At 35.7% G+C, this 13,358-nt stretch overlaps 2 protein-coding genes across 3 annotated transcripts; both read right to left on the bottom strand.

Annotated features, from left to right (window-relative positions):
- On the bottom strand, nucleotides 191-2,539 carry LOC107636174 (pectinesterase/pectinesterase inhibitor-like). The gene is made up of 2 exons (XM_016339698.2): nucleotides 1,337-2,539; nucleotides 191-1,204 (listed from the first exon to the last, which is right to left on the bottom strand). The coding sequence occupies exons 1-2, from the start codon at nucleotides 2,403-2,405 to the stop codon at nucleotides 369-371; spliced, it is 1,905 nt and encodes a 634-aa protein (XP_016195184.1). The 5' UTR covers nucleotides 2,406-2,539; the 3' UTR covers nucleotides 191-368.
- LOC107639030 (probable acyl-CoA dehydrogenase IBR3) lies at nucleotides 2,876-9,102 on the bottom strand. Of its 2 annotated transcripts, XM_016342440.2 has the most exons (17): nucleotides 8,719-9,102; nucleotides 8,473-8,610; nucleotides 8,046-8,186; nucleotides 7,834-7,965; nucleotides 7,530-7,715; nucleotides 7,233-7,310; nucleotides 6,910-7,020; nucleotides 6,535-6,633; nucleotides 6,346-6,463; nucleotides 5,953-6,215; nucleotides 5,169-5,363; nucleotides 4,885-5,027; nucleotides 4,699-4,783; nucleotides 4,411-4,620; nucleotides 3,982-4,134; nucleotides 3,476-3,580; nucleotides 2,876-3,387 (listed from the first exon to the last, which is right to left on the bottom strand). In XM_016342440.2, the coding sequence occupies exons 1-17, from the start codon at nucleotides 8,854-8,856 to the stop codon at nucleotides 3,196-3,198; spliced, it is 2,487 nt and encodes an 828-aa protein (XP_016197926.1). In that variant the 5' UTR covers nucleotides 8,857-9,102; the 3' UTR covers nucleotides 2,876-3,195. The 2 variants fall into 2 exon arrangements, with proteins under 2 accessions (XP_016197926.1, XP_020976554.1); XM_021120895.1 differs by lacking the exon at nucleotides 8,046-8,186.

Raw genomic sequence — 13,358 nt, 5'->3', positions numbered from 1 at the left:
TTATATTTTATACTAATAATTAATTTTAATGACTAATTTTAGTGTACATATAGCTTAATTGATATATAATATTGTTGCTTTTTGGTGCAATATAATATTGTTGATTTGTTGCTTAATTACATGGCTTTCAAAACGAAAATAAATTATAGACATTTATAAAAATCATAATATTTTGCTACCTACAAATAAATAGACTTAATTTCATTCTAATTTGACATATAACACGCACTATTTATATATTAATATATGTATTTGACCAAGTGTTTTGGTCAATTAGCTACTAAATAAAGAAACACACAAATGTATTGTACATAACCATTGGTTGCACACTTGATCACTTTCTTTAGGTATAATTCCAAAACCTTGAGTTATGCAGTGGTGGCAGCGGCGGGTGCTGAGGCTGTGGTTTTGGCTGCAGAAATAACGCGTGTGGCTGCGGGCATGGCAGTTACGATAGTGGGGACAGGTGTAGCGGTGGTGCCGGCGTTAGTGGTGGCAAGCAAGGGACCAAGACTGTACGGAACACCAGAGTTAATGATCCAACCATCACGATCAGTTGAATTAGCAAGCTCATAGAATCTTCCAGGATAGTAACTCATGGCTTCAAGAGAATTCAAGACCTTAAACCCAGGCCAGTTAATCCTCTTCGACGTGTCAGCACCAGGACCCTTGTTGTTATACTCATAATACGTACACGTGTCCTTGAACGCGCTTCCCATCCATGGCATATATCCTTCAGGCACAAAGATATCATCAATGATGGAGTCCATGATCACCACCTTGGAGTATATCCTCCATGGCCTACCCAAGAATGAAATCTTGGTTTTCAACGTGGCAAGTTGAGGCTCTCCGGTGAAGTAGCAGCTCTGGAAAACCAATGCAGTTGGGCTGTCAACTTTGGTTCTGCCACCTGCTGTGACCATGCATTGTTGGTTGGATAACGGCTTTCGGACTAGTAGCTTGCAGTTTTGGAAGACTCCAACTGCATCGCCGAATACGAAGTCTACGGTGCCTGTTATGGTGCAGTCACGGTAGAATTGGCGTTGGGATTGGACGTAAAGCGTGTCTTGGAAACCGTCCATGTGGCAGTTGTAGAACACGGCTTGGTCTGCTGTTACTCTGAGTGCCACAGCTTGGTGCTTTTCTGCCCCTGCTGTGTTCTCGAATCTGATATTCTTCGCCATGAAGTTGGCAGCATTCACACCTTTACCAGAAACAATACATGTTTAGATGATTTAACAGATTTGACTAAATTATCATATAACAATTCTCAATTATCAACTTCGCACGAAAACAAATTATGAATTTCCACCTAATTGTAAAGTTCAAGGCTTACCGAAGGTTGCGGTGTTATAAGTTTGGACACCATCCACATAATTCTTGCTACCGGTGAATATAGTTTTGTCAGGGCCATCTCCAACAACTATGACATGATCCATATTCTTGACAACATTGACATACTCTTTGTACACGCCAGCCTTAACGTAAATTATGAAGGGACTTGAGTTCTTCTTTGGCACGGTTTTAAGAGCATCGGTGAGTGTTGTAAACTGTCCACTGCCGTCTTGAGCCACAACTGCATTAGGCTGTCCAACAATGCCACCAATGCCGCCGGTCGGACCCGCCTTAATAAGCTTTCTTTGGCTTTCACCCACCCATGAAGGAATCCCATCCTTAGAATGGGAGGTTTCTTCATCAAGAAGCCTCCTATGGTTAGTACTACTAGCGGCGGTTAGCGAGCTGAAGTCGAATTGCTTGAGTACCTTGGATATTCCGTTGATCATGTCCAAGGCATTGCTACTAAGTTCTAGGGAGGTTTTGAGCACATTGGCCATGGTTTCGCCGGCTTTTGTCGTCGTGTTATCGAAGCCGGCTAAGCATGTTTGCTGGTGGGTAATGGTGCCTGCCACCCAAACCTTGATATCATATGCATATTCATTGATTCTGCTTAATTCAAATTTGTCCATTTTATCAATTGATTTTTGCATGTCGTCAACCGCATAGCCCAACACTTCTTTGCATATGTCCAAGGCTTGTTTTGTCATGTTGTCCTTTCCCAATTCTTGATATAAAGTTGAGTTTTCAATGTGACTCGCTAACTCAACCGTTGTGTAGTTAAATGCTGCTTTTATGAGTTCTTTCATGTCTGAGGTTTTGGTTGATGCATCTGCAAGACTCTTTTCACATGTTTCTTTGTATTCCGTGGATTGGCAAATCACCTCTACATTCTTCTGAGATTTTGCAACGTGGGGCTCCTCCTCGTCGTCTTCTCTGCCCTTTGATCCTTTTTCTCGGTGGCTGGTTATGCCGATCGCCACCGACGCGATCATGGCCACAAGAAGGATCATGGAGATGCTAATAATGGCCAGTTTCTTCTTCTGGTCTCCGTTACTACCTTCCGCCATTTTGTTTTTCCTAAAATAAAAATGCTAATGAAAAAGATCAAAGAAAATGTTCCTTGGGCAGTGCTTATCAATGCCCTAGTGAACTTGTGATTTGATGAACTTAATTATCGCTTGCTATTTAAACATCGAGTGGTATACACCACAATATGTCTATTTTTACCCAAATGCTAAACTTGGCATATTTATGTAACAACAATTGTTGAAAAACAATGGTTAAAAATGATGAAATCTAGAGGAGCTCCTTGAATCATGGAGTTCAATGTGTAAAGATAGGAAAACAAATTAACAAGGAGGTTGAAATCGGTTATAGAAATTTGCCAGCCAATGGCAGTTGCATAATATATGGCTATTTTGATAAGGAACATTCTGCACCATGATAATATACTATGATTTACAATTTGAATTGCAGTTTATGCATCTCAAATTATGATTTCAAGAATAAAAACCAAGCTTTCAAACTTGTATAGATATTTACACCAAAGTATAATTTATTGATATTCCATCATAGAGTATTAACAAACCCCATACACAATTGGGAAACTTATTGTGAACAACATTCATACACATTACTCTGAAATATATTACATACTCCTGAATTACATTTAATGCATAATAATCTAAAACATTCACAACCACCCTTTTTTAATAGTGTCTAGAACTTAAAAATGAAAAAAACAAAAAAAAGATTTGAGGGATTGTGAATCTTCCTTGCTTAACCTACTGCTTTCCTTTCTTTCTTCTTCTATGGGGTTTGCATTTGGTGATTGTATGTTGAAAAAATTTCACTTTCTCAAAGCTTGGCTCTTTGAAGTTCTAACTTGGCAATGGTACCCAAGTGTACTTCATCCGGACCATCAGCAATTCTCAGCGTCCGTGCGGCGGCCCACAGTTGTGATAGGACTGTGTCAGACGACACACCAGCTGCTCCATGCACTTGAATGGCCATGTCAAGCACCTTCAGCGCCATGTTTGGTGCGGCTACCTGCTCGAAAACAAAGCACAGCGTCGAAAGAAAACCAACATAAAGTGAAAAATCTTAATAATTATTGCAAATGGGAATGAGAACTTACCTTGGCCATTGCTAGTATCCCTCTAGCTTTTTTGTTTCCATGCTTATCAAGCTGGTCAGCTGCTTCTAACACCAACAATCTGGTCTTTTCGAGCTCTATACGGCACTGAACAACAGAAAACGAAATAAGTATAGAGTTTATGTAATGTTAAAACTATATGAGATCGTTTTGTAAGAGCAATCTATCAGATTACTGTTAAGTGTTAATACTCTCTTTAAGTTACCTACATCTACAATTTTCCCTCTTTACTAACAATTCAGATTTCTAAGGCAATGTAGAGTATCACCAACTTGACAATCCTCTCATCATTAACAATGATAATTTTAATTATTAGCTAAGAAAAAAATTATGATTGTTAGCATAATCATCAATTTAAAAAGTAGCAATCTTATTAAGTATTCTATATTATTGGCGATAATCCTGTTAGGAAATCTTATTAAGTATTTTTGACACTCCTAGATTATTGCTTTTAAACACGACACCATGGATTTGCTCAATAGGGATACCTTTGCCATATCTGAAAGAAATGAACCATGTTGAGCAATCAACTTCCCAAATGTTCTTCTATTAAGAGCTCTTTGAGCCATCAAAAGCATTCCTCGCTCGGCAGCGCCTATCAGTCTCATGCAATGGTGCAGCCTTCCTGGACCTAGCCTACCCTGCAAGTCCGCAACAGAGGAAATATTTAGTGTGTCTGATATATCGCAAGTAATGCAAAATATAATATCTTCTAGAGGATACATTAAAACTAATTTTTCCATTCGGAAGATCATGATGTCAAACATCAGCAACATCGAATATGCTCACTTTGATACAACTTAGACACCTTTGAATGGTATTATTGCCTCCGAAAGATGCTAAGGTTTGTGGACAATAGAGTTCTAAGCAACATCAGATGCTGGTAATAATTAAAAAGGAAGCATTCCTCAACTTACTTGAGCAATCTCAAATCCACGTCCTTCTCCGAGTATAATATTTTCTGCTGGCACACGAACATTTTCGAATGTTACTTCGGCGTGTCCATGCGGTGCATCATCGAATCCAAACACCATTAAGGGTCTCTTTATTCGAACACCAGGAGTCTGGGTGTCCACTAAGGTCATAGATTGCTGTTTATGCTTTGCTGCATTGAAGTCAGTTTTCCCCTGTGCATATGTTTTGGTCACTCATGATTGATAGGAATAGCATACACCTAATGCAATAACTTTCAACTAAATACTCACCATGACTATGAGAATTCTGCATCGGGGATCCATAGCGCCACTTGTCCACCATTTTGTCCCATTGATAATATATGAATCTCCTTGTCTTTAAAAGAAAAAGAATAATTAAAAAATCAAGCAGCTTGGCTCAAATCTATGCTTTCTTTGTTAATTCCATAATGCATTTATAGTTTCGAATATTCTCACCTTTTGATAGAACACTCAATGTTCGTTGCATCAGAAGACGCAACACGTGGTTCTGTCATAGCAAATCCAGATCTAATCTTCCCCTCAAGCAAAGGAATAAGCCATTCTTGCATTTGTTCTTTGTTTCCATAGCGAAGTAACACCTAATATGCAAAATAACATGTTAGCTAGCTCCAATAAATATGCAAAGTAGGTAGAGAGAAGTGCTTATCACCCACAATGGAATCAAATTAAAGTTGATCGACTATGGACCAACCTTAAGAAACCTTCAAGTTATATCTTACCTCCATATTACCTGTGTCAGGTGCACCACAGTTAAATACTTGTGGGGCCCAAACAGAACGACCCATAATCTCACAAAGGTATCCATATTCCAGATTTGTGAGACCAGCACCCAATAACAAGTCATTTGCATCACTGGAGAGATCACTATTTCTCCCACCAAAGAGTATATTTTTTGCCCTTACAGCACTATCGCGCTGCATAAAAAATTTTAGAACAGATCTACTCAGAATTTATCCTTAACAAGATGCTAATACCAAAATGTGAAACTATTAGAAGTTAAAAAGTAATCACAGACAACAAACTCCAAATTGGATCTATCTTTCAAAGCTTTATGTGCTAAGACATATAGTTTTACATTCTATTATTTTATGCTATGCCTTCTGCAAAAGGAAAATGACCATCTAACCATTTTGATGGTATGCTATAACATAATAGTTTTCTGATTCTGAAACTTCCGAATTGGCACTCAAATCGAATATTTCAATGTACAATCAGGCTTGAGCTAAAAGTTATAGGTATCATCTGTCTAAACACATAGTATAAGGATTGAACTTGTACGAAGTCGAGTGCATTACATCAGAAACCTTCAATTTTTAACTTATTATTAACAGCATTTCACTAGAAAACTGGTCATAACAAGGTCTAGCAAACAATTCTATGCCTATTACTTAAGATGTAGAGGAAGCTATTATATATCAAAATCAAATGAGAGAATGCTAGATGCTTGTGAAATAACAACATACAGAAGAAATATATTACAGAAGAGCAGAATTAGAAGCATACAGGAATCCATAAGTTCCACAAGCCTTCTTTCTTTGCGATCTCCTTTAACTTCTCCTCAGCCGGATGAATAGTCCAACGTGATTCTGACTGGGCGAGTTTGTTGAATTCATTTTCCATGGGGTATATATGTTCCTCCATGAACTTGATTAGTTTGTTCCTTAATGTCAAAATCTTTTGACTAGGAACAAACTTCCCCCCACTTGATAGGCCCTGCATGTCGTTCCCTTCCACCAACTCTTTTGAATGGGCTTGTGCATTCACATCTGATTTGTTAAGAGTAAGAAAGCCTCAGCTATTGGGGTAGTGATAGTAACTGTTTCTAATATGATTACCTTCCAATAAAGTAAACTAAATTGCATATAAGACCCTATAATATTTAAGCAGTATAGCTACCGGATGGAGGATGCTGAGGAAGTACAGATTTCTGTTCGATAAAGTTCCAAGCAGCATCTATAAGACCATCTGCAAGTACCCCTGCGTGTCGAGCACGCTCACCTCCTGATGCATTACCCTGCATTGCACGAAAAGATTCAGTAAAATATTTAATCTTAAACTTCAATGCCAATGGCATCTTTTACATACCTTAACCCATCTGCTATATACTCCCGCAAAAATTGAAGCCCCTCGAAAGAAAGAAAAGGCAACATAGAACCTCCACTCAGCAATGGGCCATTTTCTTCCCTGACATCCAAAACTTGTCCGTTAGAGATTTATTAGCATAGATAAATGTAGGATACAAAATCAGCAACTACTTCATTTGACTATCGTCAGACATCAGATAAGTATTATATGATGCAAAATTCAGCTATGGAATAACATGTAGATGAAAATATACAAGTTTCAAAGGTGACAGCCCGAAATCAATATCCTTAGTCTATAAAAGAACATCGAATAGGTGATAAAAATAATTCCAAATTGAGCATATACAACAATGAATATTAGTGTTTTAGCACGTACTGCCACTGAGCAGTATTCAGCCAAATATTCCGGCAGTGAAGGAATTCCCTCTGGTAATCCACGTTCCATGCCTTCTCGTACTTTGTCAGGCCCAATATCTGCAATGTACGACTGCAAAAGAAAGATACAGTGAACTTCACTGGTAATCTAATTAACGAACAACCTACATAATGTGATACTATGATTGTTATTAAGATTAGCTTTAAAAACTCACACAATACCAACTGTTGAGATTGTATACATAAGATAAGGTGCAAAACTACCATGCAGTGCATACAATTCAAGGCTCAAATCTTGACACAAACATCAATATAGAGACATACCATACAGCTATATGCAACATCACACATTTGGTTACCAAGGGTAGAAAGTTCCCAGTCAAGTACACCAATTACTCGATCCTGCAGATGAAAAAAGATTCACCAGGCATAAGCCTTATGTAAAGATGTCTTTGTTATAAATCCCGAATGATAATCTATACATGAACAACATAAATTTTCACTTTCCTTTACCACTATGGTTATTGTATTCTAATTTTGTCTTAACCATGTCCAGAGAGAAAAACGTTTTTCACTCAACAAAATTAAGTTAATTATATATCCTTACTATATGCATCTTACCTCAGTGGGGTGGAATACCAGATTGTCCACACGAAAATCTCCATGAACCAAGCCAGCTGTTGCTCCTGAGGAATCTTCAGGTGGTATGTGATGTTGTAGCCAATCAATCAGTTCAAACATTCTCGGATTTCTTGCAGGTTTCCCCTCACTAGTTGAGGCAACATATTGCTTAGCCCACCTCTCAATCTAAAACAATCAGGCTTTCCATTATTGGTAAAACTTGGTTATCTAAAACTAGTTTGATTCGAAGCCTAGCTAAATAACCAGGCAATTGAATGTTTAATCATTTAAATGACTTATTTACCTGTCTTTTACAATAATCATTTCGCCGCCCATATTTTCCCAAACCAATGGAGTCCACATTGGCAGAATGTAAGGAAGCTAAGGTTTTAGCAGTTTCCAGGTATATTGCCCTTTTCCTCGCCGGTGCCACACCCTGATACATTGATACAACATAATTCAGAAATCACAGATTGAAGCAGAGAAGACTGAACATAACTGGCATGCAAATCATACCGGTAGCTTGGGGTCAATAAATATACGCCCCTCCAAAAACTCCATGATATAAAATGTTGTTCCAATAACATTTGGATCATCGCACAAGCAGAAAACTTTAGGAACTGGAACTTGAGTATGAGTGCCTAACGCTTTAAGAACCTGTGAGTTGGAGGAAAATAAACAGCTATGATGCAAAAATAATACATTTTAATCATGCAACTTCTTAAGTTTGCGACTAATTTTTTCCAATTTTCATATTTTTGCAGCATAGGTACCACACAACAGGTAAATCAATTGTTTTTCACTCTGATTAACAAAATAGCCATTTTAGTTAGCCTTACTCATCATCAGTGCCAACTAGATTCACTTAAAAAACTTCCTAGTTTTCTTCACTGGCAATACTTTCATCTCCAGAATAAAGATGAATAGTGAAAAGAAAAAGAACCTGAAATTCTCTGTCGACCGCATGAGCTGACGCCAGCAATTTCCCTGGAGGCTTCTTTCTGAGAACATATCGTTTCAAAGGTGACCCCACAGAACCAACTTCGATCAGGTACGTTGGATTGGACTGTCCATGCCCAAACTGCAACAATTCAACCCCTTAATTTACCATCAAAAGCAAGAGCTAAAAAACAAAAGTTCAATCCAAAAGAAGCATACCCAAAAGCAAAGAAAGAGGATCGAAGCGAACCTGTGAGACATTGAAATGGGAGGGTGAAGGAGGAAACCCAGAAACGTTGGAGGTACAAAAGCGGAGAAGAGAGTCAAGGCTGAAGTGTTGAGTTTCCGGGGTGAGCTTGGCAACAAGCTCCGATGTATTCACGGCCATGTCTGGCCTTCGATGTGTCCCAGAATTTGCAGATGAAGATGAGATGCAAGGTTTCTTTGCCGAAAATTTTTATGTTATCTTGGTTGATCTTCTACAATAATAATATAATATTGTTCTTGATTATGAGAGATGTTTATAGTTACTATCTATCTATCTATCTTTCCAAATATATCTATCATACATAGATAGCATAGTGCTCAGAACGACAGTTTTCGTCACTTCCTGAATCCTGATACAGCAGTTTAAGTTTTAAGATTTAAGTTTAACTGACCTCATGGCCGGATGGTCCCATTGGATTCTTTTTTGTTTATTTTAATCTTATCTTTTTTTCAGATAACTATATTATTAAATATTTATATGTCGTTATAAACCGAGAATAAAAATATTAGAGGTTTTTTTCTTGAAAATATTAGAGTTAAATTAAATAGATTTTATTCTTAATTAATTATCAGATTTTTAAAAAATGACAAATTTCAATTTTGAACGTTTGATAGTCCATCACTCCATCCGAATTTTCCACCCTTATTCAGAAGATTTTTTTAATTTATTTCTCACAATGTTTTCGGTTTCAGCAAGTTAATAAATAAATTATCACATATCTAAACTCCATTAAGAATTAAGAACTTGTTTGGATTAGTTTTTTTATTAGTTTTTAAGAAAAGATTTTTTTTGAGTTATTTTTTTTTAAATTTTTAGATATAATAATATAAAAATATTTATTTATTTATTTATTAGATAAAAAATATCTTTTTTTAAAGAAAAAAATCTTTTAAAAAAGATGTAAATTGTAGTTTTTCAAAAAAAAAATATTTTTTTTTATTTTTTAGTGTTTTATTTTTATTATTAAAAATTTATCAAATATATTAAAAATAAAAAAATCTTTTTTTAATTGAAAAAAGATCTTTATCAAAATAATGGTGCCCAAACAAGTACTTAATATTAAGTTGTTACATTTATATACAGAAAATAGAATTTGCTTGAATGGATTATTAACTAATTTAGATTAGTCGAGTGGTCATTTTACTTGTCTATTTAACAAGTTCAAATTTTGTTGTGTGTATAATATACAATAATTTATTAATCCTAGATCTACTGGAATAAAAAATACATTAAAAATCAAAAAATAAAAATGAAAAGAGTCATTTATATATATATTAAAATTATTTTATATGTGTTATTATTTTTATGGGTACCAAACTAATGAAAAATAAAAACAATTTATTAAAAAATAATTTCAAATACCAAAATTATATGTTTAAAAAAAAATCTTTTTCTTATTTAAAAGAAATGTTGTTGATAAGTGCTTTAGTAGCGTCTATTAAAAATATGAGTATTTATCCATTTTGTTCTTTAAAAAATTTCGAACCAGATATTTTAGTTTTCAACTAAAACTAAATACTCGATTAGTCTCTAACAATTAACTCCGTTAGTCACTTAGGTCATTTACTCCGTCAACTCTAACGGAGGATAAAATAGTCCATGACAACTCTAACATAGGACAAAATGGTTTCTGACCTCATCTGTTCGGAAATGACATTGTTCTCTCCCAATTTCCATCATATCTCGCATAACACTAACAGTCTAACACTATAACTTCAAATTACACAATGCACATTCTGCAACTTCAATGTTCACAAGAAGAAAAATCCTCAACTTGTTTTCAACCAATTCATACTCAGGAAACTAATGACTATGTCTCTCAAGTACTTGTCGTCTTCGATGGATTCCATGAATTTAGACAGCAAATCTGATTTGTTAAGACTCGTCATCGTCGTCACCATCTCCCTCCTCTTCTGCCCTATCATCTGCATGACCACATTGTCCACCACTTCGATTGCTTCCTTCAACTTTTTCTCCAAACCAATGTTCAGTAATCGTTTCAGTTTCTATATGAGCGACAACGGCGATATTACTCATTTTACTGATAGTTTGGATGCGAGGTCAAAGTAGTCTATCAACTTGGACTTCAAAAAAGAAGGAATGGAGCACTCGTGGTCCATTTCAAATGAGAATTTGCATATGATGTCGAAGGAGAATATCTTCTCATGATGTCCTAATGTCGAACAATCCATATTACTTGCCTATGAGTAGAGAGAGACGTGCCCTTGGGGTGGTTGTGAAACTTGGTCTTGAGGATGTGGTGGACGTTGTCAGGGTTAGAGGTGATGTTGTTATCGAAGACGTGGAAGTGGATGCTTCTGGTGGGTGAAGTGTGGAGGAGGTGGGGGTACCAGCCACAGAGATTTAGAAAGTGTGTGGTCCAAGACATATTGAGGTAGGTGCGACACACATGGCAATTACACAATGGCTTGATCTTGAAGTTGAAGAGGAAGAAGGAAAGGATGGAAAAGAAGAGTGTGAAGGTGAAGAAAGAGAGTATGAATGTTAGGGTTATACGAGATATGATGAAAATTAAGGAAGAATAGTGTCGTTTTCGAACAAAGGGATCAGGGATCATTTTGTCCCTGTTGGAGTTGTCAGGGATCATTTTGTCCCCTGTTAGAGTTGTTAGGAACCATTTTGTCTTCCGTTAGAGTTGACAGAGCCAAGGACCTAGGTGGCTGACGGAATTAATTGTTAGGGACTAATTGAGTAATTAATTTTTGTTGGAGACTAAAGTGTCTGGTCCGAAATTCTTTGAGGACCAAAATGGGTAAATACTCTAAAAATATTATAAATAATTTTTTAGATAAAGACTCATATATGGAATTATCTTTACAGTTTCATTATACATCCAAGCCTTTTTGTCAACTAAGTCCAATAAAGTTAACCCTAACTCAACAAAGCCTACTTACATAACATGCGCGTAAAATTACGTCGTTCTTCTTCGTGTTCCTCCTTCTTCTTCACGTTCCTCTTCCAACGTTCGTATCCTGCGTTTCTTGTCCTCCTCCTCCTTCTTCTTCTTCTCCTTATTCTTTGCATTCCTCCTCTTTTTTCTTCGGATTCCTTCCTCTTCGCGTGTTTCACCCTCATCCTCATTCTTTTATTGCTGTTGTTGTTGTTTCTGACTTGCTACATTTTTTTTCTTTTCCTCCTCTTCTTCATATTGATTTTGCAACAATATGTATTTTTTGTTTGAATTTTTTTATTTTTATTAAGAGAGTAAAATAAGAAGAAGATGAATAAGAAAAAAAAAAGAAGATGATAATGATGAAGAAGGAGGAGGAAGAAGAGTTTTGAGTTATGCAAAATTTATCAGGAAATAACATTGAAATTTTTTAATTGTGACACAAGTTTTTAAGAGGTTTATCATTAAGTAATTTCAGTGCATTTTATATTTAATTTCGTTACATTTTGAATCTAAATAAGGTACACTGTGAGGCTGCTTTCGGAATGCACCTCAATTAACTCTGAAATTAAATCCAGAATCCACCTCAATTAACTCAGAAATGCACCAAACTTACTTAATGATTGCAATACATAAACTTAGTTCGAAAATAAGCACACAAACAAAGACTGGATCTTATTCTTTTTTGTGTATTTTTTCTCCATCATTGTTCTTTTATTGTTGTTGTTATTGTTGCGCTTTTTTCTTTTCCTCCTTTTCTTCATTTCTAATAATTTTGCAGTATTGATTTTTCTTCTTTTTTTTATTTTATTCCTCTTAAAAGAATGAAATAAGAAGAATTATAAGAAAATGAAATAAGAAAAAGATAAACAAGAAGAAGCAATAAAAGATGAGGAGGAGGAAGAGAAAAAGTTTTACATTGTGCAGAACTTATCAGAATAAAAATACACCAAAATTTCTTAACAATAACACATAATTTTTTTAGTTTTTACATCGAAATTTTGCTACAAATACACAAAAATATTTTTCTTTAATGCTGTATTTTTTTCTTCTTCTTTTTTTTTCTTATTTCCTTCTTTCTTTTAGTTGAATGAGTGTAGCTTCATCTTCTTCCTAGTAATCTTGGAGCATTATGTGTTTCTTATTTTTCTTTGTTTGATTCTTTTTTGTTTTTGTTCTTAATAAGAAAGTAAAATAAGAAGAAACTTGAGAAGGTAAAATAAGAAGCAAAAGATAAATAAGAAATAAAAAAAAGATAATGACGATGATGAAAAAGAAGAAGAAGAAGAAGAAGAAGAAGAAGAAGAAGAAGAAGAAGAAGAAGAAGAAGAAGAAGAAGAAGAAGAAGAAGAAGAAGCAAAACAAAAAAGAGAAAGAAGAAGAGTTTAGAGAGCAACGAAACGAAATGAACAACGGAAACAAGATGCGAGCGGCATTCATAATTGCGACTGTAACAGCAATCTCCATCTTCTTAACCGCAATGAACCGCAGAAGAATCCGTAACCGTAACAAGAAATCACCTTCGAGTTCGTGTTATTTACATTCCGAACCGAAGCCGCAGAGTTCCTTTAAGCGCGTCTTGGCGGATAATTCTTACACTCCTTTCAAGCACTTGAAGAATCTCAACGACTCTTCTAACAATGGTACATTTTAAATATATTTTTTTATCGTTTTCGGTGTCTGGTTTCGAAGAACGCGAAAAAAAAGAAGG

The sequence above is a fragment of the Arachis ipaensis genome, chromosome B04 (genome assembly GCF_000816755.2).
Source record: "Arachis ipaensis cultivar K30076 chromosome B04, Araip1.1, whole genome shotgun sequence".
Classification (NCBI taxonomy): Eukaryota; Viridiplantae; Streptophyta; class Magnoliopsida; order Fabales; family Fabaceae; genus Arachis; species Arachis ipaensis.
The sequence above is the reverse complement of the archived record's forward strand: the minus strand, read 5'-3'. Positions and strand labels throughout refer to the sequence as shown.

Coding starts and splice junctions, on each gene's coding strand:
- LOC107636174 (XM_016339698.2), bottom strand. CDS start 2,405: ATGGCGGAAGGTAGTAACGGAGACCAGAAGAAGAAACTGGCCATTATT. Junction 1,205..1,336: donor TTATAACACCGCAACCTTCG/GTAAGCCTTGAA, acceptor TTTCTGGTAAAG/GTGTGAATGCTGCCAACTTC.
- LOC107639030 (XM_016342440.2), bottom strand. CDS start 8,856: ATGGCCGTGAATACATCGGAGCTTGTTGCCAAGCTCACCCCGGAAACT. Junction 7,311..7,529: donor TGGTATTCCACCCCACTGAG/GTAAGATGCATA, acceptor TTTCATCTGCAG/GATCGAGTAATTGGTGTACT. Junction 5,028..5,168: donor CTGACACAGGTAATATGGAG/GTAAGATATAAC, acceptor TTTGCATATTAG/GTGTTACTTCGCTATGGAAA.